Here is a 23,182-nt window from a genome sequence, read left to right on the forward strand (position 1 = left end):
CCAATAAAATGGACAAACTGGAAGAAATGGACAAATTCTTAGAAATGCACAACCTTCCGAGACTGAACCAGGAAGAAAGAGAAAATATGAACAGACCAATCACAAACACTGACATTGAAACTGTGATTAAAAATCTTCCAACAAACAAAAGCCCAGGACCAGATGGCTTCACAGGCGAATTCTATCAAACACTTAGAGAAGAGCTAACACCTATCCTTCTCAAATTCTTCCAAAATATAGCAGAGGGAGGAACACTCCCAAACTCCTTCTACGAGGCCACCATCCCCCTGATACCACAACCAGACAAAGATGTCACAAAGAAAGAAAACTACAGGCCAATTTCACTGATGAACATAGATGCAAAAATCCTCAACAAAATACTAGCAAACAGAATCCAACAGCACATTAAAAGGATCATACACCATGATCATACGATCAAGTGGGGTTTATCCCAGGAATGCAAGGATTCTTCCATATATGCAAATCAATCAATGTGATACACCATATTAACAAATTGAAGGAGAAAGACCATATGATCATCTCAGTAGATGTAGAGAAAGCTTTCAAAAAAATTCAACACCCATTTATGATAAAAACCCTCCAGAAAGTAGGCATAGAGGGAACTTTCCTCAATATAATAAAGGCCATATATGACAAACCCACAGCCAATGTCATCCTCAATGGTGAAAAACTGAAACCATTTCAACTAAGATCAGGAACAAGACAAGGTTGTCCCCTCTCACCACTGTTTTCAACATAGTTTTGGAAGTTCTAGCCACAGCAATCAGAGAAAAAAAAGAAATAAAAGGAATCCAAATCAGAAAAGAAGAAGTAAAACTGCCACTGTCTGCAGATGATATGATACTATACATAGAGAATCCTAAAGATGCTACCAGAAAACTACTAGAGCTAATCAATGAATTTGGTAAGGTAGCAGGATACAAAATTAATGTACAGAAATCTCTTGCATACACTAATGATGAAAAATCTGAAAGTGAAATTAAGAAAACACTCCCATTTACCACTGCAACAAAAAGAATAAAATATCTAGAAATAAACCTACCTAAGGAGACAAAAGACCTGTATGCAGAAAATCATAAGACACTGATGAAAGAAATTAAAGATGATACAAACAGATGGAGAGATACCATGTTCTTGGATTGGAAGAATCAACATTGTGGAAATGACTCTACTACCCAAAGCAATCTACAGATTTAATGCAATCCCTATCAAACTACCACTGGCATTTTTCACAGAACTAGAACAAAAAATTTCAGCATTTTTATGGAAACACAAAAGACCCCGAATAGCCAAAGCAATCTTGAGAAAGAAAAATGGAGCTGGAGGAATCAGGCTTCCTGACTTCAGACTGTACTACAAAGCTACAGTAATCCAGACAGTATGGTACTGGCACAAAAACAGAAATATAGATCAATGGAACAGAATAGAAAGCCTAGAGATAAACCCATGCACATATGGTCACCTTATCTTTGATAAAGGAGGCAAGAATATACAGTGGAGGAAAGACAGCCTCTTCAATAAGTGGTGCTGGGAAAACTGGACAGCTACATGTAAAAGAATGAAATTAGAACACTCCCTAATACCATACACAAAAATAAACTCAAAATGGATTAAAGACCTAAATGTAAGGCCAGATACTTTCAAACTCTTAGAGGAAAACATAGGCAGAACACTCTATGACATAAATCACAGCAAGTTCCTTTTTGACCCACCTCCTAGAGGAATGGAAATAAAAACACAAATAAACAAATGGGACCTAAGGAAACTTCAAAACTTTTGCACAGCAAAGGAAACCATAAACAAGACGAAAAGACAACCCTCAACATGGGAGAACATATTTGCAAATGAAGCAACTGACAAAGGATTAATCTCCAAACTTTACAAGCAGCTCATGCAGCTGAATATCAAAAAAAAAAAAAAAACCAAACAATTTTTAACCCTATTTTGGATTGAGTTAATCCAAAAATGGGCAGAAGACCTAAATAGACATTTCTCCAAAGAAGATATACAGATTGCCAACAAACACATGAAGGAATGGTCAACAATCAAAAGTACAATGAGGGGCTTCCCTGGTGGCGCAGTGGTTGAGAGCCCGCCTGCCGATGCAGGGGACACAGGTTCGTGCGCCGGTCCGGGAAGATCCCACATACCGCGGAGCGGCTAGGCCTGTGAGCCATGGCCGCTGAGCCTGCGCGTCCGGAGCCTGTGCTCCGCAACGGGAGAGGCCACAACAGTGAGGCCCGCGTACCGCAAAAACAAAGCAAAACAAAAACAACAAGGAAATCACCAAGGAACTCTTTAAACTCTATTCCTTATCAAATATTTGTAGGGTCTTCAAGCAAGTAAAACAGTGAACAAACAGAATTTTGTTTTTGATCTCCTTTTCCTTATTTATTTCTGGTGACAATGCTATTGAACATGAAAATGGAAAATGCTAAATAAAGGGAAAGTTTATAAGACAACTGGACAATTGTCTGTACGCTAGTTTGAGCATGTAGCCTAATACTTGATGGTATATCTGATGCCCACTCAAAGACACTACATGGGGAAGAAAAGCTCAAAAATATTCCGGGAAGAAAAATGTTGTCTTTTCCAATTCTCCATTCACTCCACTCTGAAACTGTTTTGCCTACTGTAAACTACAATCACACCCTGTAAACTTGTTTTTAATCCTTTGTTTAAATGTACGTATGTATTGATAGGTTATATTCCTGGCTCTTCTGGTTTTCTTAAGCACATAACTTCAACAAATATTTGTTGGGGGCTTTCTATGTGCCAGAAACTGTCATAGGGGCTGGGGATAAGCTGTGAACCAAAAAGGCAAAAATCCCTGACCCCCATGGAGTGTACAATTTAGTTGGGGGGGAGGGGGGAAGCAGACAATAAACCATATAAATAAGCAAGGCATTGTATTTAAATGGTGAATAACCTCTATGGGAAAAAAAATCAGAAAGGGTGCTAGGAAACGTAATAAACAGCCAGGGAAACTTCACTGCCCAAGATGATATTTGACCTAGGGCTTGAGAAAGGTTGGTTAAGTTGTTGGGAATTTGGGGTAAGAGCATTCCACGCAGAAGCAACAGCTCACGCAAAGGTCCTGTGGCAGGCATGTGCCTGGCACAGTCAAGGACTAGCAAGGAGGCCAGTGTGACTGAGTGCAGGATGTAGCAAGGAGGGAAGTGGTAGTTGAGTTGGCAAAGTTAGGAAAAAGTCGAGGAAAGGTAGCAGAGGGGCCAGATAGGTAAGGCTCTAAAGACTTTGCCTTTCTCTTGGAGACAGGAACCAACAGAGAATTTTGAGTGGAAGGGTGACATGATTTGATGTGCATATTTCCCAGGATCACTCTGGCTGTTGTATTGGAAATACACCTAGGGGACAAGAGTGGAAGTCAGGCAACCACTTAGCAAGGTACTGTGGTCATCCAAGTGGGGGATGATGCTGGCTGAGATGCGGGATGGTAGCAGAGAACATAATGTGGTCAGATTCTGGATATTTTTAACAGCTTTAATGAAGTATAACTTACATACAATAAAATTCACTCATTTTAAGTGCATAGTTCAATGATTGTTAGAGAGTTTGTGCAGCCATCACCACAATCCAATTGCAGAACACTTTCATCGCCCCGGTTGGATCCCTTGTGCCCACTGGCAGTCAATTCCCAGTCCCACTCCCAGCCCCCAGCCACTACTCATCTATTTTCTATCTCTATGGATTTGCCTATTCTGGACATTTCATATAAATGGACTCAGAGAAAGTGTGGTCTTTCGTGACTAGCTTCTTTCACTTAGGAAATGTTTTGAAAGTGCATGCTTGCTACAGCATGTATCAGTACTTCATTCCTTTGTATTACTGAACAGTATTTCTTTGAATGGGTAGACCGTATTTTGTTTATCCATTCACCAGTTGATGGACATTTGGGTTGTTTCCACTTTTTTGACTATTACGAACTATACTGCTGTGAACATTTACATACAAGTCTTTGTGTGGATGTATGTTTTCATTTCTCTTGGATATATACCAAGGTGTGGAATTGCTGGGTTGTGTAGTAAATTTTTGTGTAACTTCTTAAGAAACTGCCGAGCTATTTTCCAAAGTGGCTGCACCATTTTACGTTCCCACCAGCACTGTACAAGGGTTCCAATTTCTCCACATCCTCACCAACACTTGTTATTTTCTGACTTTTTTTTATTATAGCCATCCTAGTGGGTATGAAGTGGTATCTCGTGCTGGTTTTGATTTGCATTTCCCTGATGACTAATGATGTTGGGCATCTTTTCCTGTGCTTATTGGCCATTCCTGTATCTTATTTCATCTTCTTTGGTGAAGTGTCTATTCAAATCTTTTGCCCATTTTTAAGTTGGGCTTCTGTATATGTATTTGGAATACAGCCAATAGGATTTGTTGATTGCTTGGAAGTTCGATGTGAGAAAAAGAAAGGTATCAAGCATGCATGCCTCCAAGGTTTTTAGCTCAAGTTATGTAAGTATGGAGTTGCCATTAAGTAGACAAGCAGTATTGGAGAGAAGATCAGAAGGTTGATTTTAAACATGTTAAGGGTGAGATGCTTATTAGACATCCAAGTAGACTTTTCAAGTAGGCTGTTAGACTTATGGGCCTGGAATTCAGAGGAGAGATGCTAGCCTGAAGATAAGGAAGGGAAGTCATCAGCATAAATGCTACAGAAAGCCATGGAACTAGATAAGTCAACAAAGGAATGGGTATAGATATCTAAGGTGTCCAAAGACTAAATTCTGGACACTCCAAAATTAAGAGGTCAGGAAAATAACAAGGAAGCAGCAAATAATATTGAGATGGAGTGGCCAGTTAGAGGGAAAACCAGAGAAAGCACAACCTACTGCAAGCCACATGGAAAAAGGTGTTCTCAAGAAGGAACCCAGTGTGTCAACTGCTGCTGATAGGTTTCAGGGCTGAGAATTGTCGCTTGGATTTAGCAACGTGGAGAGTGGAGGTGGCTGGTAACCGAGACAAGTGGAAAGTCCAGTGCTGGCTAGGAACTCGGGCATTTCATCCAAAGATATAAGCAGGAAGGCAGAGTTCATAGGCCCAGTTCCTGAGGATGAGTCAGCATTTCACCAGCAGTAATATGCACTAGAATCACTGAGAGCTTTGTGAAGAGATAGACTTGGATTCAATAGGTCCGGGATGGGGCCCCCGTTTCTGTATTTGCTCCCAGGTGATGCTGACGCTGCTGATGCCAGGGCCACACTATGAGTAGCAAGGGTCTAGGGCTGATTTTATCTGCTGTTTCTTTTCTGAGTGCAAATCTAACCAGAGACATAAATGGCAACTGCTCTGGGTTGATTCTACATGATTTGCTATGTTCCAGGGGCTTGATGTCGTTGATAGTGTAGCTCGAACCTGTGGCTTGAGAAACAGGGAAGAAAAAGAAGGGGCAATGATTGTGGATGGAAGCTTTAGCCCTGTTTGTTGTGTGACTGAAAGAGGGAGGGGCTTCTACGCAGAAATGCAGAGGCCAGGGCCCAGCACACTGCCTGGATAGAGGCCACTGCCTGCTGGATGGCTGTCAGTATGAACTGGCAGGGCGCCTCCCAGAAGGCCTCTCTGAGGAAGCCTGCCAGTATTTCTCGATAATATGTATGCGTAATTGGGATACTATAGGTTTAGAAAGACTCACTGAGATAAATATCCAGCAGAGATCCTGTCTCCGATTCCCTCCCTCAGTCCATTTGATTTTTTTGTAATAGCTTTATTGAGATATAATTCACAGACCACAGAACTAAAATAGGGTATAATTAAAATATAATTAAAATAGGGTATAATTCAACGGTGTTTAGCATATTGGCAGAGTTGGGCAACCATCACCACATTCAATTTTTGAACATTTTCATCACCCCCTCGAAAGAAATCCCCAAGCCCTTGAGCCACCATCTCATGTAAAAATGATATCAAAATCCACTAAGATGTTTGGAAACTTTCTGCTCAGCCATTGTTGAGATTTCACAAAGCTGGGGGGTAAAAGTCCATCTGTTGCATGAAAAAACTCTGCAGAGATGGAAGTCCTCAGTCTGAGCAGACACTAAAGACCAGACCAGATGGCCTAGTAGACACAGAGACGCCAACATACAGTCCACTGAAACCTGGGAGTTCTTTCCCCTCGGACATGGGTGAAGGTCTTCTTCAGTTGACTCAGGCCTTCCCGGGCACCCTTGGAAATGTCTGAATTTTTTGTTTCCACCCACAAAGGTGAAATTTGCCTATTATGATCCCATTTTGATTATTTAAAAGCAACCGCTGGGAGCTCCTTGTTTATATTTTTAAAAGAAAGCAAGAATATATCCAAAAAATTTATTTTAATTCTATTTTTTTCACTGTCCAGCATGGATGTCTGTGATAATTTAACAAAGGATGCAAAACAGCCTGCCTCTTTTGTCAAAATTGATTATCTGTATCATATAGTTTCCCTAGGTCATAAATAAAGAGAGTGAAAATGTAAAGGCCACTATATTTTATAGGGAATGGCATTTGAAACTGCATTTATATACTTACAGTCTTCAAATTCAAAAAAACATATGCATGTCACTTTAAAACTACATGTTTTCATATGTTTAAGTATTTTAAAAATCACTTACTTTTCAGAACATCAGATAAATCACATGGGTGCCACTAGAAGTTTCGGGAAGGTTCCCCTGTGCCAGGAGAGCTGGCAACCACTGCCAAGCATTCCTGGCTGATCTCTCCACAGAGGGAAGCGTGCATAGCACTGCGCTGAGTGTAGTCTGCAAACCACACACTCCTGTCATTGGAAAAACAAACCACAATTGAAAAACAGTTGTACCTTGCATGGAATTAACAGGAAGCCTGCATGTTTCTGGAAGCAAACTGATATGCAAAAATAAAATTAAAAAACCCCACCTGTTCATCATGAATAGTCCTGGCTTTCTCTCCATGTACCCTTGGGCAAGTAACTTAATGTCTCTCAGCCTCAGTTTTCTCATCTCTAAAGTGCTGGCTGGGTAGTTGTGAAGCTTAACTGAGATGCTGTATATAAAGTGCCAGGAATCTAGCAAGTCCAGTGATGGAACATTGTCGTCTCGGCTTTCTCTGCCTGGCTTACCTCATCTCAAGATTTACCCTTAGGGTCACAGCCTTTGTAAAGCCTTCCCTGATCCTCCTGGGTCCCCTGCACCTCTGCCTCTACAGTCTGTCTCTCTTATAGTTCTTGAACTGTAAAGTGATTGTGGCTATGTCACCTGCATTTTGGGGGCCTGAGGCCTGGGATGGCATCTAGCTCATCTCTTGGCCCCCAGCACTTGGCAGAGTGTAAAGCAACGTGCAATCATTATGGCATAGCATTTCTGGTAATGCTTAGTAACGTCTATGGAAACCTAATTTTAAAAAATAATATAAATGGGATTATATGAAGTTGTCATCAGTTCTCCCTTCAGACTGTAGGCTCTTCTGAAAGCAAGAAGGCACCTTTTATTTATTTATTTAAATTTACTTATTTAATTTATATTTATTTTTGGCTGCGTTGGGTCTTCGCTGCTGCACGTGGGCTTTCTCTAGTTGCGGCCAGTGGGGGCTACTCTTCGTTGCAGTGCATCGGCTTCTCATTGCGGTGGCTTCTCTTCTTGCGGAGCACGGGCTCTAGGCGCACGGGCTTCAGTAGTTGTGGCACGCAGGCTCAGTAGTTGTGGCTCACGGGCTCTAGAGCGCAGGTTCAGTAGTTGTGGTGCACGGGCTTAGTTGCTCCGCAGCATGTGGGATCTTCCCAAACCAGGGCTCGAACCCGTGTCCCCTGCACTGGCAGGCGGATTCTTAACCACTACGCCACCAGGCAAGCCCCAAGAAGGCACCTTTTATAATCTAGGTATTTACAGTAAATACCTCTGAGGGATGTAAGAATATTTTAGTAAAATACTTTGCATTTACTCGGAAGCTATAAATAATAAAGCAAATCTGACCTAAAAGATGAAGGCCCAACCCTTGCAAAGGCAATGGAGCCCTGCCAGCTGCAGGCTTCCTGACTGGTGTTTAGAAATGGTAATAGGGAATGAAAGGAACCTCTCATCACAGGAAGTGCTCAGAGAAGAGACAGAGCTGCAACTGTATCCAATTTGTAGTCTAAAAAAAAGTAACATGGACAAAAGGAGAGTGATGTGTGAAATCCCATGAAGAGAGCCCTTCTACATTCAGGTATAACAATTGATGTTTATGCCCTGTGCAGGTATCACCCATAACCATGGCAACCAGGATCCAGGCTATACTGTGCTGAATTTCTGTGCTGTTTGTTTTTTATTATAGGCCATGGGTTGGGAATTCAGGGTTGGTTGTGTTTTATGAAACAACCATTTGCAAAACTGCCAATGTAGGGAAGGAAAAAAATCTTTTTTCTCCGAACCGTCTAGGTTCTTGGTTGGGGCTCTGTAACAAAAGACAGATTAACAAGAAGAAAGCACACTTGGCTGGGAAAACTGGACCGCTACATGCAAATGAATGAAATTAGAACATTCCCTAACACCGTACACAAAAATAAACTCAAAATGGACTAAGGACCTAAATGTAACGCTGGACACTCTTCGACATAAACCACAGCAAGATCTTTCTCAATCCACCTCCTAGAGTAATGAAAATAAAAACAAAAATAAGCAAATGGGACCTAATGAAACTTAAAAGCTTTTGTACAGCAAAGGAAACCATAAACAAAATGAAAAGACAACCCTTAGAATGGGAGAAAATATTTGCAAATGAAGCAACCGACAAGGGATTGATCTCCAAGATATACAAACAGCTCATGCAGCTCAATATCAAAAAAAAAAAAAATCAAAAAATGGGCGGAAGATCTAAATAGACATTTCTCCAAAGAAGACATACAGATGGCCAAAACGCACACGAAAAGATGCTCAACATCACTAATTATCAGAGAAATGCAAATCAAAACTACTATGAGGTATCACCTCACACTGGTCAGAATGGCCATCATCAAAAAATCTACAAACAATAAATGCTGGAGAGGGTGTAGAGCAAAGGGAACCCTCTTGCACTGTTGGTGGGAATGTAAATTGGTGCAGCCACTATGGACAACAGTATGGAGCTTCCTTAAAAAACTAAAAATAGAGTTGCCCTATGATCCTGCAATCCCACTCCTAGGTACATATCCAGAGAAAACCATAATTCAAAAAGATACACGCACCCCAATGTTCATTGCAGCACTATTTACAATAGCCAGGACACGGAAGCAACCTAAATGTCCATCAACAGAGGAATGGATGAAGAAGATATGGTACATATATACAGTGGAATATCACTCAGCCATAAAAAAGAACGAAATAATGTCATTTGCAGCAACATGGATGGACCTAGAGATTGTCATCCTGAGTGAAGTAAGTCAGACAGAGAAAGATAAATATCATATGATATTGCTTATAGGTGGAAACTAAAAAAACGGGTATAGGGACTTCCCTGGTGGTCCAGCAGTTAAGACTCCACGCTCCCAATGCAGGGCGCCTGGATTCGATCCCTGGTCAGGGAACTAGATCCTGCATGCCGCAACTAAGAGCCTGCATGCTGCAACTAAAGATCCACATGCCACGACGAAGATCCTGCACGCAGCAACGAAGATCCCACGTGCCGCACCTAAGTCCCAGTGCAGCCAAATATATTTATTTAATTAATTAAATTAATTAATTTTTTTAAAAAAGGTACAGGGCTTCCCTGGTGGTGCAGTGGTTGAGGGTCCGCCTGCCGATGTGGGGGACGCGGGTTCGTGCCCCGGTCCGGGAAGATCCCACATGCCGTGGAGCGGCTGGGCCTGTGGGCCATGGCCGCTGAGCCTGCGTGTCCGGAGCCTATGCTCCGCAGCGGGAGAGGCCACAACAGTGAGAGGCCCACGTACCGCAAAAAAAATAAAAATAAAAATAAAAAAGGTACAAATGAACTTATCTACAAAACAGAAATAGAGTTACAGATGTAGAAAACAAACTTCCAGTTACCAGGGGGTTGGCAGGGGGAGGGATAAATTGGGATTGACACATACACACTACTATATATAAAATAGATAACTGATAAGGACCTACTGTATAGCACAGGAACTCTACTCAATACTCTGTAATGGCCTATGTGGGAAAAGAATCTAAAAAAGAGTAGATATATGTATATGTATAACTGATTCACTTTGCTGTACACCTGAAACTAACACAACACTGTAAATCAAATATACTCCAATAAAAATTTTTTTAAAAAAGAAGAAAGCACACATTTATGTAATGTAAATTTTATCTGACCTGGGAGCCTTTATAAGGAAATGAACCCCCAAAGAAACAGCTACACCTGGGTGTTTCTATACTCGGTTTGATGAAGAGTGGAAAGTTGTGGGAAAATGTGAAGGGACAAAGAGTATGAGCTAAGGGTGGTCAACTGGGGGAAACCCAGAAAGACCCGTTCACTGCGATTCCCTCCAGCATCCCTCCATCTGCAGAGATAAGGATGCTCCTTTCCTCGGTATGGAGAGGGCACCTCTCACTTGAGGGTCTTATGACCTCCCTCAGGGGAAGGTCAGAGAGGACTTCCTGCACCTATAGTTTCTCAAATTCCTTCAGCTTAAAATATTCACTATGCCAAAGTGCCAGATTTGGGGGTAGTGTGTCCTCAACCCCATCACCAAGGACTTTCTCAACTATACGGATGCAGGGAGACCAGTCTTTGTGTACTCTTGTTTGAAACCAGTTAAATGACATTTGGACCATTGCTACAGCCACCTAACTGGTGTCCCTGCATCTGTCCTTGCTTCCCTCCTCATCTAACTTAACACAACAGCCAGAAGGATGCTTCTTAAAGGTCATTCAAGTCTTATCACTACCAACCCCTTGGCTTCCATGGCTTCCTATCAGGCTTGGAAAAATCCCAAAGTCCTTATCATGACCTACAAGGGCCCTCACGAACCCGATGGCTCTTGGACTTCACCTCTCATCCTTCTTCCCCTTGCCACTGTGCTTCAGCTCTGGTGGACTCTTGCTGTGCTGCCTCTGTGTCAGGCACCCTCCCATCCTGGGGTCTATGTACTTGCTGTTCTTGTAAAAATGATTTTAAATGAAATGAAAGATCCTTTACCTCATGAGCACTTAAAAAACAACAACAACAACAAAAACGCTTTCTTTTTAGGAGATAAGCATAGGATATAAAAGAATTATTATCTATACTTAGAAAATGTAGTGCTCTCTCATTGACTAAAAGTAAAAAAAAAACAAATCAGATTACTGTTTTCCTATCTATAGTTGCAGAAGTCACTGACAAAGTTGATACGAAATGAGGAAGACTACCCAGATTTTTATAGCTTGGAGAGTAAAGGAATTTCCATTTCAAGTGCTTTTAGTTGTGTGCAAATTTAGTTTGCAAAAGTCCAGTACAAATAAAAACTACCAAAAAACCCCACCCCACAAAACACACCCAAAGACCCTAAAGCAAAAAACAAACACTGACATGAACCAATCACACATGGTATTCATGTGCTGTGCTCTTTTATAACCACTGAATAGTTTCTAAGATCATTCCAAGTCACATGAAACCACACTTTGTGAAACTTGAAGTTTTAGGTGACTTTGCAAGTTTTTCTTTAAAAGACCGTTACATCATAATAGGCAGCCCTGGGAAGCCACAGATACAAAGGTATCAAAATAGAATTGATAATTAATGGCCTCAAGCCCATTTCTTCAAAACCATTTGAAAACACAAACGTATGTTTAAACACTGTTTACAAAGGCCTCGAAGAAGTAATTTCCTCTTCGTTTATCAGAGAAACGTTGGTAGATTCAAAGGCTGAGGCAATGGACTTCCTCTGAGAGGTTAATGTCAGTTTTTACAAAAGCAGAATTGGAAATTCAGACCTAAAGGGGTTCAGAGCGTGCCACCCCCAAAATATAATGGCATAAGGATCATTCGGAGCTGAAAGCAAATGAGAAAAATCAAACACAGGGTGAGCTCTCTGCCCTCCCGCTACCTGCCTGAAAACAGAACACAAATTCCCCTTGTGAATTCCCTACCAGGAAGGAGGTAACAACGTCTTCACTGGAGGCAAGATGGCACCGGAAAGAGTCTACACAAACAAACCTTACTAAATGACCATTATCTTCCATTAGTTCCCCCCACCCCGCCACACACACACACACACACACACACACACACACACACACACACACACACGCTAATTTACCTTCCCAGAGTTTGCTGCCACTAAAAGCCTAAAGCCCTTTTCCTTTGTCTTGTTACTTCTCTACAAACATACTATTTTTTCTTAAAATGCTATATAAGCCCAAGTTGTAACCATCCCTTTGAGTTACGCATTACCAAATTTCTCCTGCGGGTATGCGTGCTGCACATATAAACTACTTTTCTCTTGTTAATCTGTCTTTTGTCAGTCTAGTTTTCGTGGTCCCAGCTACAGGAATTTTTCCCCTCCGCTACAGACCTAACCCCTGATAACATGAAGACTCCCTAACATCAGGAACCTAATGTCATAGTTTATAAACCCTGGAGAACTTGTGTGACGGAAAAAAATACATGACTCCTTCGACTGAGCAAGAAGACTGGAAATAAAATTCTAACTGTGGGATTAGTCGCAGGGTAATTTTCAGGGTTCACGGGACACCTATAAAGTGAGAAGAGAAAAGAGAGGGGAAAATAACAAAGCTCTTGTTCCCCAATGTTAGAGCTTGAAGACACTATTCATTTAGTTCCACATCTCCAGGACTGTATTTCTCAGAAGTCAATACTGAAGCGGTCTCGGACAGGGAATTGGAAGGAAGAAAACCCGGCAGCAGTTCAAGTTTGACTATTTATGGTGTGTCACTGGGGCGAGTCATGGCGCCTCTGTGGATGTTTCCTCAACTGTGAAGTGTATAGAATAACTTTCTTTTCTTAAAGGTGACAAAAGGATCAAGTGAGAGCCTATGGATGAGTAGTTCTCAACTCTGACTGCATCTTAAAATAACTTGAGGAATTAAAACCAAAATGTTGATGCCTGGGCTGCATCCCATAGATCCAGATGTAATTGTCCCAGGGTGTGTCCTCAGCACTGTGGGTTTTCAAAGCTCCCCAGATCCTGCTAATATGCAGCCAGTCCTGGAACTACAGGCCTATTGCAGAAGCAGCACTTCTCCAATGACCTCGGACAGGATCACCTGGGGATCCTGCCAAAATGCAGATGCAGATTCAGAAGCATGGGACCGGAGAGTCTGCATTTCTCACGGGCACCTAGGTTATGTCTGAGTACAGCAAAGTACTAAGTAGCCACTAAGCATGATGCAAACAGGCGTCCACTCTCTCTCCCCAAACTATCAACTTTTAGTGACAGTGGTGTGAGCTTCAGCAAACAACCTTCCTTCCTTCTTCGTAGGATAGTTTTGCAAATAGTATGTATAACTCACTACTATATATAAAATAGATAAACAACAAGGACCTACTGTATAGCACTGGAAACTATACTATCTTGTAAAAACCTATAATGGAAAAGAATCTGAAAAAGAATATACATATGTTTCCATTATAGGTTATTTTATATATATATACAAATTAACTATATCTCAATTTAAAAAAAAGGATAGCGTGTACAAGATTTTAAAAACAAGCATAAAAGGGTGGTATGAATAAAAGGGATCACTCCAGTTATCTGTTAAGAGAACATTTATTACAATTACAAGCACTCCCACTTGCTATGGTACCACTGCTCCCCACATTCACTGCAGATTACGTAGGTCATCATTTCTTCATCTGGGTTGGAATTCTGCACCCAACTTGGAAGGAAGAGTGCCCCTCTGGCGATGACGGTGACCTGGCAATTGAATTTCTCGCAGCGTTGGCACTTTATTTTCTTGGTCGGCGTGCCCTCCACCACTTGGGGCAGGTAATGTTCCCGTATGCCAGATTCCGTGTAGGAGGCTCTCAACTGCTTCAGTTCGTGGCTAGCCATTTCCAAGGCGGTCATTTCGGCAAATTCCCTTGGAGACATGGTCCCAGAGAGCAAGTTTTGCTGTAAGTGAGACGTGTGGGGGATTTTCAGATTGGCGACTTTGCTTCGGATGCAAGTTTTATATTTTTTGAGGTTCTTGGAGTGAAGGGTAAAAATGTGCTCTTCGATTTCTCGTGCAAACTTGTGCCACAGATCGGCTCTGGGCTGCTCTGTGCAAGGACCAGCTAGAGCTTCATACAGCAGCTCTGTGCATTTGGCTCTCACGGGCGCTGCAGGATCTGGCTGCCCACTCGCTCGCTCGTCGGGGCATTGAGGGTCACCGGCCCTGAGATGCGCTGCCTTAGGCTCCGCTCCACCAGGGCTATTTTCTGGCACGATCCTTTCAACAGCTCCTGCAACATCTTGGGATGAGTGCAGAGAATGACAGCGGGAGCTGCCCGGTATCTCATCCTGATTTGGGTCAGGAGAAAGTCCTTGATTTTCTTCTTTATTTCCACCTGGAGGAAATGGTTTAGGGCTGCCCCGTGGCTTGCAGTGAGTATCCTTATACAGAGCTTTCCATTCTGACAGCAAACGCTTGGCTTTCTTTTTCAAAGCCGCCGTGGGGCAGTTTTTGAGGACTCTGTACACAGCCCTGACCACATCCGTCTCCTGGAGATGCTCCGGAGTCACACGCAGAGTTTCTAGCTCAGTAAGGTGGTTGCCGAGATCCTCAAAATTCCTTTTAGACATCAGTTGCTCAATAAGGGAAGCTCTGGCAGCTATCTGCTTCTTGTCAGACATCTTGTTACGGCTGCAAAGAAAAAAGAGGTTTCCGTTTTCTCAAGCTTGCGTTTGCCAGGCGCAGCTTCCTGATAGGAGCACAGCGCTCTCTGCCAGTTACCTATGCAGAGAAAGAGTCTGTAATAAAAATGGGTGCAATGTATCAGAAAATGCAATCTGCAATGTAGTATGGTTTAGCCTCAAAAGTTTGATTCTCAGTAGTTAAAAAAAAATATATATATATATATATATCCCTGTAAACAGCTTTTGCGTTAACAATTGCTTGATAGAAGCATGCTGAAAGATCTGCTGTAACTTTCCCATCCCTAATTTTACAAATGAATGATCTTTCCAAATCAAGATTAGTCAACTCCTTTTTGTGGAATTTGGTGGTTATGCTGGGGATGAAAACATGCCAGTGTCAGCGTCAATGGGGGAAGGCTCAGGAGGCTGGACTATTTTCCCTCGTGTTCAGCTATTTCACCGAAGTCCTTGCTGATTTTACAGTCTTGAAGTAGTACTTTTCTGAATATAAAAGCATGAGAAACAGGGCCAAAAGTGGATGCTGTTTAGAAGTCCCAAGGAATCTAAAGAAATGATGAAGCGGCACAGGTTGGGAGGCAGCTGGATCCAGGTCAGATGGGCCCCAAAGTCAACAGGCCACACTGTGCTGACATCTGACTCTTCTGAACAACGGGGGGATTTATGACTTTGGACTAACAGGTCCCTAGGCCAGAGTTTGGGCCCATTAACTTTTCTCTTCTTTTTAACTTTTAGGTGTAAAAAGTTGCTTAATGGTTATGTCTGTGTGAATCTCATCCTGGGGAGGCGAATGTTCACTTTATCTAACCAGTCTCTTCTTCCATCCACATAATGCACATAACCTTGCCTACCAAATACCCTTGGATCTATATCTGCCCATTTGGTCTAACCGTGAACATAAGCATCTTGATGGCAGGGATACTGTCTTTTCAACACTCCACGGACTCTCATTTTATAGCACGTGATATTAAATAAACTATCACCGATCACACGCAGGCTAACAACGCTGAAGCGATTACAGGGAGAGTTAATGCAGTCTTCCTAGACACCATCTGACAAGGGCTGTAAAACGTAAGGTCCTTGCAGTCAGCAATTCTACTTTTATAAATTTACTTTAAGGAAATAAGAGATGTGGAAGCTGTTTTTGTAAGAATTTCCTGCAAACTTAGAAGAAACTATGAGGTCCCAAATGGTTAGACTTGCACATGAATGTTCACGGCAGCATTCTTTGTAACAGACAAAAAGTGGAAACAACCCAAATGTCTATCAACTGAGGAATGGATAAACAAAACATAGTATATCCATACAATGGGATGTTACTTGTCAATAAAAGGAAACTCTGATACAGACTACACATGGATGAGCCTTCAAAGCTCTATGTTAAATCAAAGACACAGAAGACCACGTATTGTACGATTTCATTTACATGAAATGTCTGGAATAGGCAAATCTGTAGAGACAGAAAGTAAATTAGTGGTACACCAGGGCTGGGATGGAAGGAAGGGGGAGGGAACCAGTGGGGTGGAATGAAGAGTGAGTGGCAAAAAAAAAAAGTCATGAAGAACCTAGGGGTAAGACGGGAATAAAGACGCAGACCTACTAGAGAATGGACTTGAGGATATGGGGAGGGGGAAGGGTAAGCTGTGACAAAGTGAGAGAGTGGCATGGACATACATACATACACTACCAAACGTAAAATAGATAGCTAGTGGGAAGCAGCCACATAGCACAGGGAGATCAGCTCGGTGCTTTGTGACCACCTAGAGGGGTGGGATAGGGAGGGTGGGAGGGAGGGAGACGCAAGAGGGAAGAGATATGGGAATATATGTGTATGTATAACTGATTCACTTTGTTATAAAGCAGAAACTAGCACACCATTGTAAAGCAATTATAATCTACTAAAGATGTTAAAAAAAAAGTGAGTGGCTACTAATGGGTGCAGAGTTTTTCTTGGGGGAGGTGCACAATCTTCTCTCAAGTTGCCTGTGGTGATGGGTGCACAGTTGTGAATAAGCTAAAAACCACTGAATCGTACACTTTAAGTAGGTGAACTGTACAGTACATAAACTATATCTGAGCAAAGCTGTTATTTAAAAACAGCATCTAGGGACTTCCCTGGTGGTCCATCAGTTGGGACTCCACGCTTCCACTGCAGGGACCACGGGTTCCATTGCTGGTCGGGGAACTAGGATCCCACATGTTGCACGGTAAAAAAAAAAAAAAAAAAAGTTTTAATAATAAAAATTAAGAAACAGCATCTAGGGAATTCCTTGGCGATCCAGTGATTAGGACTCCATGTTCTCACTGCTGAGGGCCCAGGTTCAATCCCTGGTCAGGGAACTGAGATCCCACAAGCCATGTGAGGCAGCCAAAAAAAAAAAAAAGTTTTTTTAATTAAAAATAAATAAAAAGAAACACAACATCTAGAGTCTGATCCAAATTTTATTTAAAAATCACATGTGATGAGAAAAGGTCAAAAATAGATACAAAAAATTTCAGACAGAGGCATTTTCTGAATGGCAAGATTTTACGTGATTTTCCTTTGTTCTTTTACTCTTTCCTGAATTTCCTCTAATGTGTATGTATTGTTTTCCTACTCAGAAAAGTGATTAGTCTAGTTCAATTTCATGATAAACCCTATACATTTAAGATATGTGGCCACTGGAAAACGGCATGGTAAATGGCTCATTCCACTTCACCGCCCTCAGAGATCAGGGCACCACAAAGCAGCCGCCTCACCCCACCCGTGGCTCTGCATTCAGGTCAGCCCTCACGATTTCCTCACAAGTCCACTGCTGCATCGAAACCAGTTCCATCTTCCCTCAAGCTCTACCCCAAATGTGAACAGTTAAGTGCCCAGGACTACAACTCTGAGGTTCCTACTGGTTTTCCCCACTGCACAGCTCAGATGACCAAGATTCTGGGTCTTGCATTTTTACCGCCTGGGCAGTCTTTTTTTTCTCTATTTCTTTTTTAAAGTCAGTTAGCAATAACTCAATGGGCCACTGATTCTGGATCTTAAGTGGCATTTTCTAATTATCGAGAATTGGTACTTCAAGATCATTGTTTTTCCTTTTTGAATTCCACTTTCTTTTTTTGAATGATCAGAATGAAGATGTATTGATTTACTTATTTTTTTTATAAATAAAGTTTTATAGCCCTGCCCGTTTACTTACGTAGTTTTTAAAAAAATTTTTTTGAAGTATAGTTGATTTACAATGTTGTGTTAATTTCTGCTGTACAGCAAAGTGATTCAGCTATACATATATATGCTTTTTCATATTCTTTTCCATTATGGTTTATCATGGGATACTGAATATCGTTCCCTGTGCTCTACTGTAGGACCCTGTTGTTTATCCATTCTATATATGATAGTTTGCATCTGCTAACCCCAAACTCCCAATTCATCCCTCCCCGATCGCCCCTTCCCCTTGGCAACCATGAGTCTGTTCTCTATGTGAGTCTGTTTCTGTTTTGTAGATATGTTCATTTGTGTCCTATTTTAGATCCCACATATAAGTGACATCATATGGTGTTTGTCTTTGTCTGACTTACTTCACTTAGTATGATAATCTCTAGGTCCATCCATGGTGCTGCAAATGGCATTATTTCATTGAATTCCACTTTTAAAGACTGAAAACAGTAAAAGAGGTCTTTCTAAGAATCAAAGACTCAGTAAACAAAGAACAGGCAAGACAGCACAGAAAAATTAAAAACACACATCCTCGATTGCTGAATACTGCTCTCAGCATTGTCTGCCTGAGATTTTGGGATCTGGAGGAAGTCAAGCAGGGGCGTCACAATGATAAGGTCTCAAGCAGCTCAATAAACTTGAGCCCTCCCCCCAGCTGTGGGAAAGTTTCCTAACAAGTATTCAACGTACCCGCGTCTATACTCATTCTATATGCATCACTACCAAAGAAAGAAAGCAAGATTGAAGTTGGCTGGATGTCAGCAAGGTGGTTAATAAGAGACCAGTCTAGAGTGCCCACAACGAGGTTAGGCAATATTTAACTCAGGTCGAATTTCTCAATGAAGGGTCAGAGCTTCAAGGAGATTCTGAAGGGGAATTTAATTGTGGCTTCAGGGCTTCAGGGCGATGGGAGCACTGTTTGTCTTAATAGTAAAACTTTTTCTTTACTCATGGAAATCTACAGAAGTTAATGGATTCATATATTAGCACTCTGCTCTGCATTTCATATGTCCTTTTTTTTAAAAAAATAAATTTACTTATTTATTTTTGACCGTGTTGGGTCTTCGTTGCTGCGCGCGGGCTTTCTCTAGTTGCGGCGAGCGGGAGCTACACTTCGTTGTGGTGTGCAGGCTTCTCATTGCGGTGGCTTCTCTTGTTGTGGAGCACATGCTCTAGGCACACGGGCTACAGTAGTTGTGGCTCGCGGGCTCTAGAGCACAGGCTGAGTAGTTGTGGTGCACGGGCTTAGTTACTCAGCAGCCTGTGGGATCTTCCCGAACCAGGGCTCAAACCCATGTCCCTTGCATTGGCAGGCGGATTCTTAACCACTGCACCACCAGGGAAGCCCCTTCATATGTCCTTTTATTTACTGTTCCTCCATATTTTTTTGTTTTGAATTGTGGTAAAATACACGTACCATATAATTTACCATCTTAACCATTTTTACAAGGACAGTTCATTAAGTACATTCACACTGTTGTGCAACCAACTTTCAGAACGCTAGTTGTCTTGCAAAACAAACTTTGCACCCATTAAACAACAACTCTCCATTTCTTTCTCCCCTGCAGCCCCCGGCAACCACCATTCTACTGTCTGTCTCTATGAATCTGACTACTTTAGATGCCTTATATAAGTGGAATCATACAGTATTTGCCTTCTTGTGTTGGGCTTATTTCACACAGCATAATGTCCTGAAGGGTCATCCATGTCGGAGCATGTGTCAGAATTTCCTTCCTTTTCAAGGCTGAATAATATTCCATTGTATGGACAGAGCATATTTTGTTTATCCATCCATCCACTGATGGACATTTAGACTGCTTCTACCTTTTGTGAATAATGTTGCTATGAACATGAATGTACAAATATCTCTTTGAGACCCTACTTTTAATTCTTTTGGGTATATACCCAAAAGTGGGATTGCTGGATCAATGTGGTCATTCTATTTTTAATTTTTTGAGGAACCACCATACTGTTTCCCATTCTCCTCCATATTTTTAACAGCATTTAAATGCTGTCCAACTTTCTATTCTCCCTGTGGGACAGTCACGTAGATATAAAGCAATTTATTGCCCTAGGAGGCTATAGTGTGGAAGCACCTGGGATATAAAATTTTGAGAACTGCCACAAAAAGACAAAGTAGGCTGTGTGTCCAGTTTAGAGTTCTACACAGTTCATTCAATAAATATCTATTATGTATCTCATACACGATAAATGCTGAGCCTAATGAGCTACTCTCTGCCTTGAAGGAGCTGACAGCCCAGCGGAAGGAACACAGACAAGAAGCTGGCCAATTACAAGGACAGACACTGCTGCTAAGGGACACATGTAGGAGGAATACAGAAAGCAAACCTGGGCTTCCCATCATCTGGCCGGCTCCAATTACTTCTTCGCTGCTTTCACTCTGATTCACGACATTTTGTTAGAGGGATCATCCTCCAGTACAGATCTCAGCAAGAGATTCCCCCATTTGTCTGCTTAAAGCCCTTCAGAGGTTCCCCTCTGCTCTCAGGATGGAGCCCACGGTCCCTGGCCAGGTGATGAAAAGCCCTCTTCCAGCTTCCAGTGTGATCGCGCTGCATCGCTGACAGACACTGCCTACCTCCCAGCTCGATGCCTTTGCCCCATTAGCTCCCTGAGCCTGCCTGCCTGTCTCTCACCAGGAGTGGGTCTCACTCCTGACTGCCAATCTGAATCATCTGGAGAAATTAAACAGCAAAAGCAAAAACAATGCCAGGGCCTCACCCCAGACAGAATGAATTAGAATCTCTGAGGGCAGGCCTGGGTATTTTGCAGCTCTCCAGGTGACTGTGATCTAAACCAGAGCTGCCACCACTGCCCTGTACACACAGGCACAACCCCCCTCCCGCAGCAAGACCAACCCAGCTCTGCTGCCATCAGCCGGAAGGCAGCTCCCATCCTGCCCCCACACTGAACGCGCACAACCTCTCTGACTTTGCATTTTGCTAGAGGAGCCTCATTAAATTAGGAAATGTTAAAAACGCTTGCTGTGCACAACTCACCTGAGAACCTTCTCTACAAACCACAACTGGTGACTGCAATGTTTTAAGTGTCACGATGCACCCAGAGTCCCGAACAGCCATTCCCGCACTTACCTTCTAACAGCAGAATACAGTGCACATCGAGCAACTCTGTGTGCCGTATACACTCATGTCATCTCCATCCTCACAAAACCCCCGACACAGGTATAGCACTTAGCTCCATCTTACAGATGATGAAACCTATTAAGAACATCAAATATTTGCACACTGGTTTTTTTTTCATGGTGCATATCACACGAAAAAGTTTTTTTTATTGTGTGCCTTCCCTACAAGACCACAGAAGAACGACGTCTGTTTCATTCACCGCTACACACCTGACAAACACCTGGTCAGGGCTTACTATTACTCAACAAATACTTTCTCCTCTCTGCTTGCAAGCATCATCCTTTTCACCACGGACAAGCTTGCTTGTACCCACTTGCGTCTAACTAAGCCCAGTGCCCCTCAGCTTCTTCCACGGGAGCCCAACCTCATCTCAATTCTAGTTCAGAAAATCATTTTAAAATATTCTAGTTCAAAAAAAGAAAACAGAAGCATGGTGCCTCCTGTGGGCTAATCAGGTGGGCTCCAGGAGTCAGGCCATTTGGGGATAAGGAGGGTCTAGAAGGTACAGTTCCCAGAAGTAGGGGGTGTCAAGTATGTGGGGGGGGGAGGGGAATCCAACATCCCAGAATTAATATGAGAATTAAACGAGAAAGTCCTTATAAAGTCCTTAGAACTATGTCCCACACTAAGCCTAACTGACAATTACACAGGACTACAATGAAAAGGTTTCCTTGTATCTACCATACCGGGCATTGTTCTAGAGCAGGGTGTCGGCAAACTTTTTCTATAAAAGGCCAGATAGTAAATACTTTGGCCTTTGCAGGCCATGCAGCCTCTGTATGGACTACTCAACTCTGCTGTTTTTGTAGCAGGAACAGCAGCCACAGACAATACAGAAATGAATGGATATGGCTTCGCTCCCATAGATCTCTTTTGCAAAGACAGGAAGGCTGGATTTGGCTGCAGGCCATAGTCTGCTGACCCCTTTCTAGGGCAGTGCTGTCCAATAGCAATATAATGTAAGCCAAAAGAATAATGTAAAATTTCTAGTGGCCACGTAAAAAACATAATACATTTTATTTAACCCAGTGTATCCCAAATATTGCTGTTTCAACACGTTGATGGATATAAAAAAACTGGGATAGTTTACATTGTCTTCTTCATACTAATTCTCCAAAATTCGCTGTTTTACACTTAAGGCACATCTCAATTCGGACTAGGCACGTTTCAGGTACTCAACAGCCTTATGTAGCTAGCGGCTACCATATTGGACAACACAGTTCTAGAGCATATGCTAGTACAGATAATGCTGAGATACACACCTATACCCCTAGCTTCCTGATACATATTAAAAACAGTTTATACAGTGCCAACAACAGTAGGCCCTGAATATCTGTTGACTGAATGCATACAAAACCTTGTAAATATTAACTGACATAACGGATATATGGACAAAGTGCACACATCCGCCCTAAAGCCTGATGAAAGATCAAAGAGAAAGTTCCAAAAGCTGGTAACAAATCAGCAATAACCTAGATCTGTTTAGATCTTTAGATCTAAGATCTAAAGAGAAAATTTTAATTTCTAGCCGTAACCCACATACATCTCTCCGGCTACACAGGGAGCCCCTTCCTCTGTGGAGAGGAATGATGCCAAATGTTGGTAGGGGCGTCGCAGTTTCTGAAGTCACGCAGTACTGCTCTAGGGCCCTTTCGCCTTACGACGACCCCTAGCAAAGGTGCAGCGAGGGGAAGGGACCTGCACAAGGGCCCACTCTGGCCCGGGTTCGGATACCAGTGGGTGGGGTGGAGCGACAAGCAAAGCCTGCTGCAAGCCGTCCAAGGGTGACAGCCTGGCACCCAGCACACAGGCAGCGGCGGCCCCGAAGGAGTGGCCCACCCGGGAGATCTCGGCTGGAGGAGAGGTGAGGGCGAGGGCACGTTCCGGTCTACCGGCCCTGGGCACACCGAGAACCTCCCCAAGCAGGGGTGGGCTTCCACTGGGAACAAGGACTCGCCCGACTGCAGTGACAGACACGCCGGCGAACACAGAGAATAGCTCACCGAGAAGCACAGGCGAAGCCCGGGAGGCCTCGGCGTCCAGATAGAACTTCCA

The 23,182-nt window shown here is 42.6% G+C and overlaps 2 protein-coding genes across 8 annotated transcripts in view; both read right to left on the reverse strand.

Moving 5' to 3' along the window:
- The window catches only part of RAB9A (RAB9A, member RAS oncogene family), a 52,500-nt gene extending 31,303 nt beyond the window's left edge, over positions 1–21,197 (reverse strand). For 3 of the 4 annotated variants that reach the window (XM_060292519.1, XM_060292516.1, XM_060292515.1), the window contains exons 1-2: positions 21,077–21,197; positions 6,633–6,796 (exon numbers count right to left, since the gene is read on the reverse strand). The gene's annotated coding sequence lies outside the window, so the exon portion shown is untranslated. The remainder of the gene's footprint in view (positions 1–6,632; positions 6,797–21,076) is intronic. The other variant, XM_060292517.1, reaches the window with a different exon arrangement.
- TCEANC (transcription elongation factor A N-terminal and central domain containing) lies at positions 13,691–21,203 on the reverse strand. Of its 4 annotated transcripts, XM_060292511.1 has the most exons (3): positions 21,077–21,203; positions 18,326–18,403; positions 13,691–14,849 (listed from the first exon to the last, which is right to left on the reverse strand). In XM_060292511.1, the coding sequence occupies exon 3, from the start codon at positions 14,747–14,749 to the stop codon at positions 13,691–13,693; it is 1,059 nt and encodes a 352-aa protein (XP_060148494.1). In that variant the 5' UTR covers positions 14,750–14,849; positions 18,326–18,403; positions 21,077–21,203. The 4 variants fall into 4 exon arrangements, with proteins under 4 accessions (XP_060148494.1, XP_030708094.2, XP_060148492.1 ...); XM_030852234.3 differs by lacking the exon at positions 18,326–18,403 and having other exon boundaries at positions 13,691–14,759; positions 21,077–21,202; XM_060292509.1 differs by lacking the exon at positions 18,326–18,403 and having other exon boundaries at positions 13,691–14,866; positions 21,077–21,199.
- Between the last annotated feature and the right edge of the window lie 1,979 nt (positions 21,204–23,182).

The sequence above is a fragment of the Globicephala melas genome, chromosome X (assembly GCF_963455315.2).
Source record: "Globicephala melas chromosome X, mGloMel1.2, whole genome shotgun sequence".
Lineage (NCBI taxonomy): Eukaryota > Metazoa > Chordata > Mammalia > Artiodactyla > Delphinidae > Globicephala > Globicephala melas.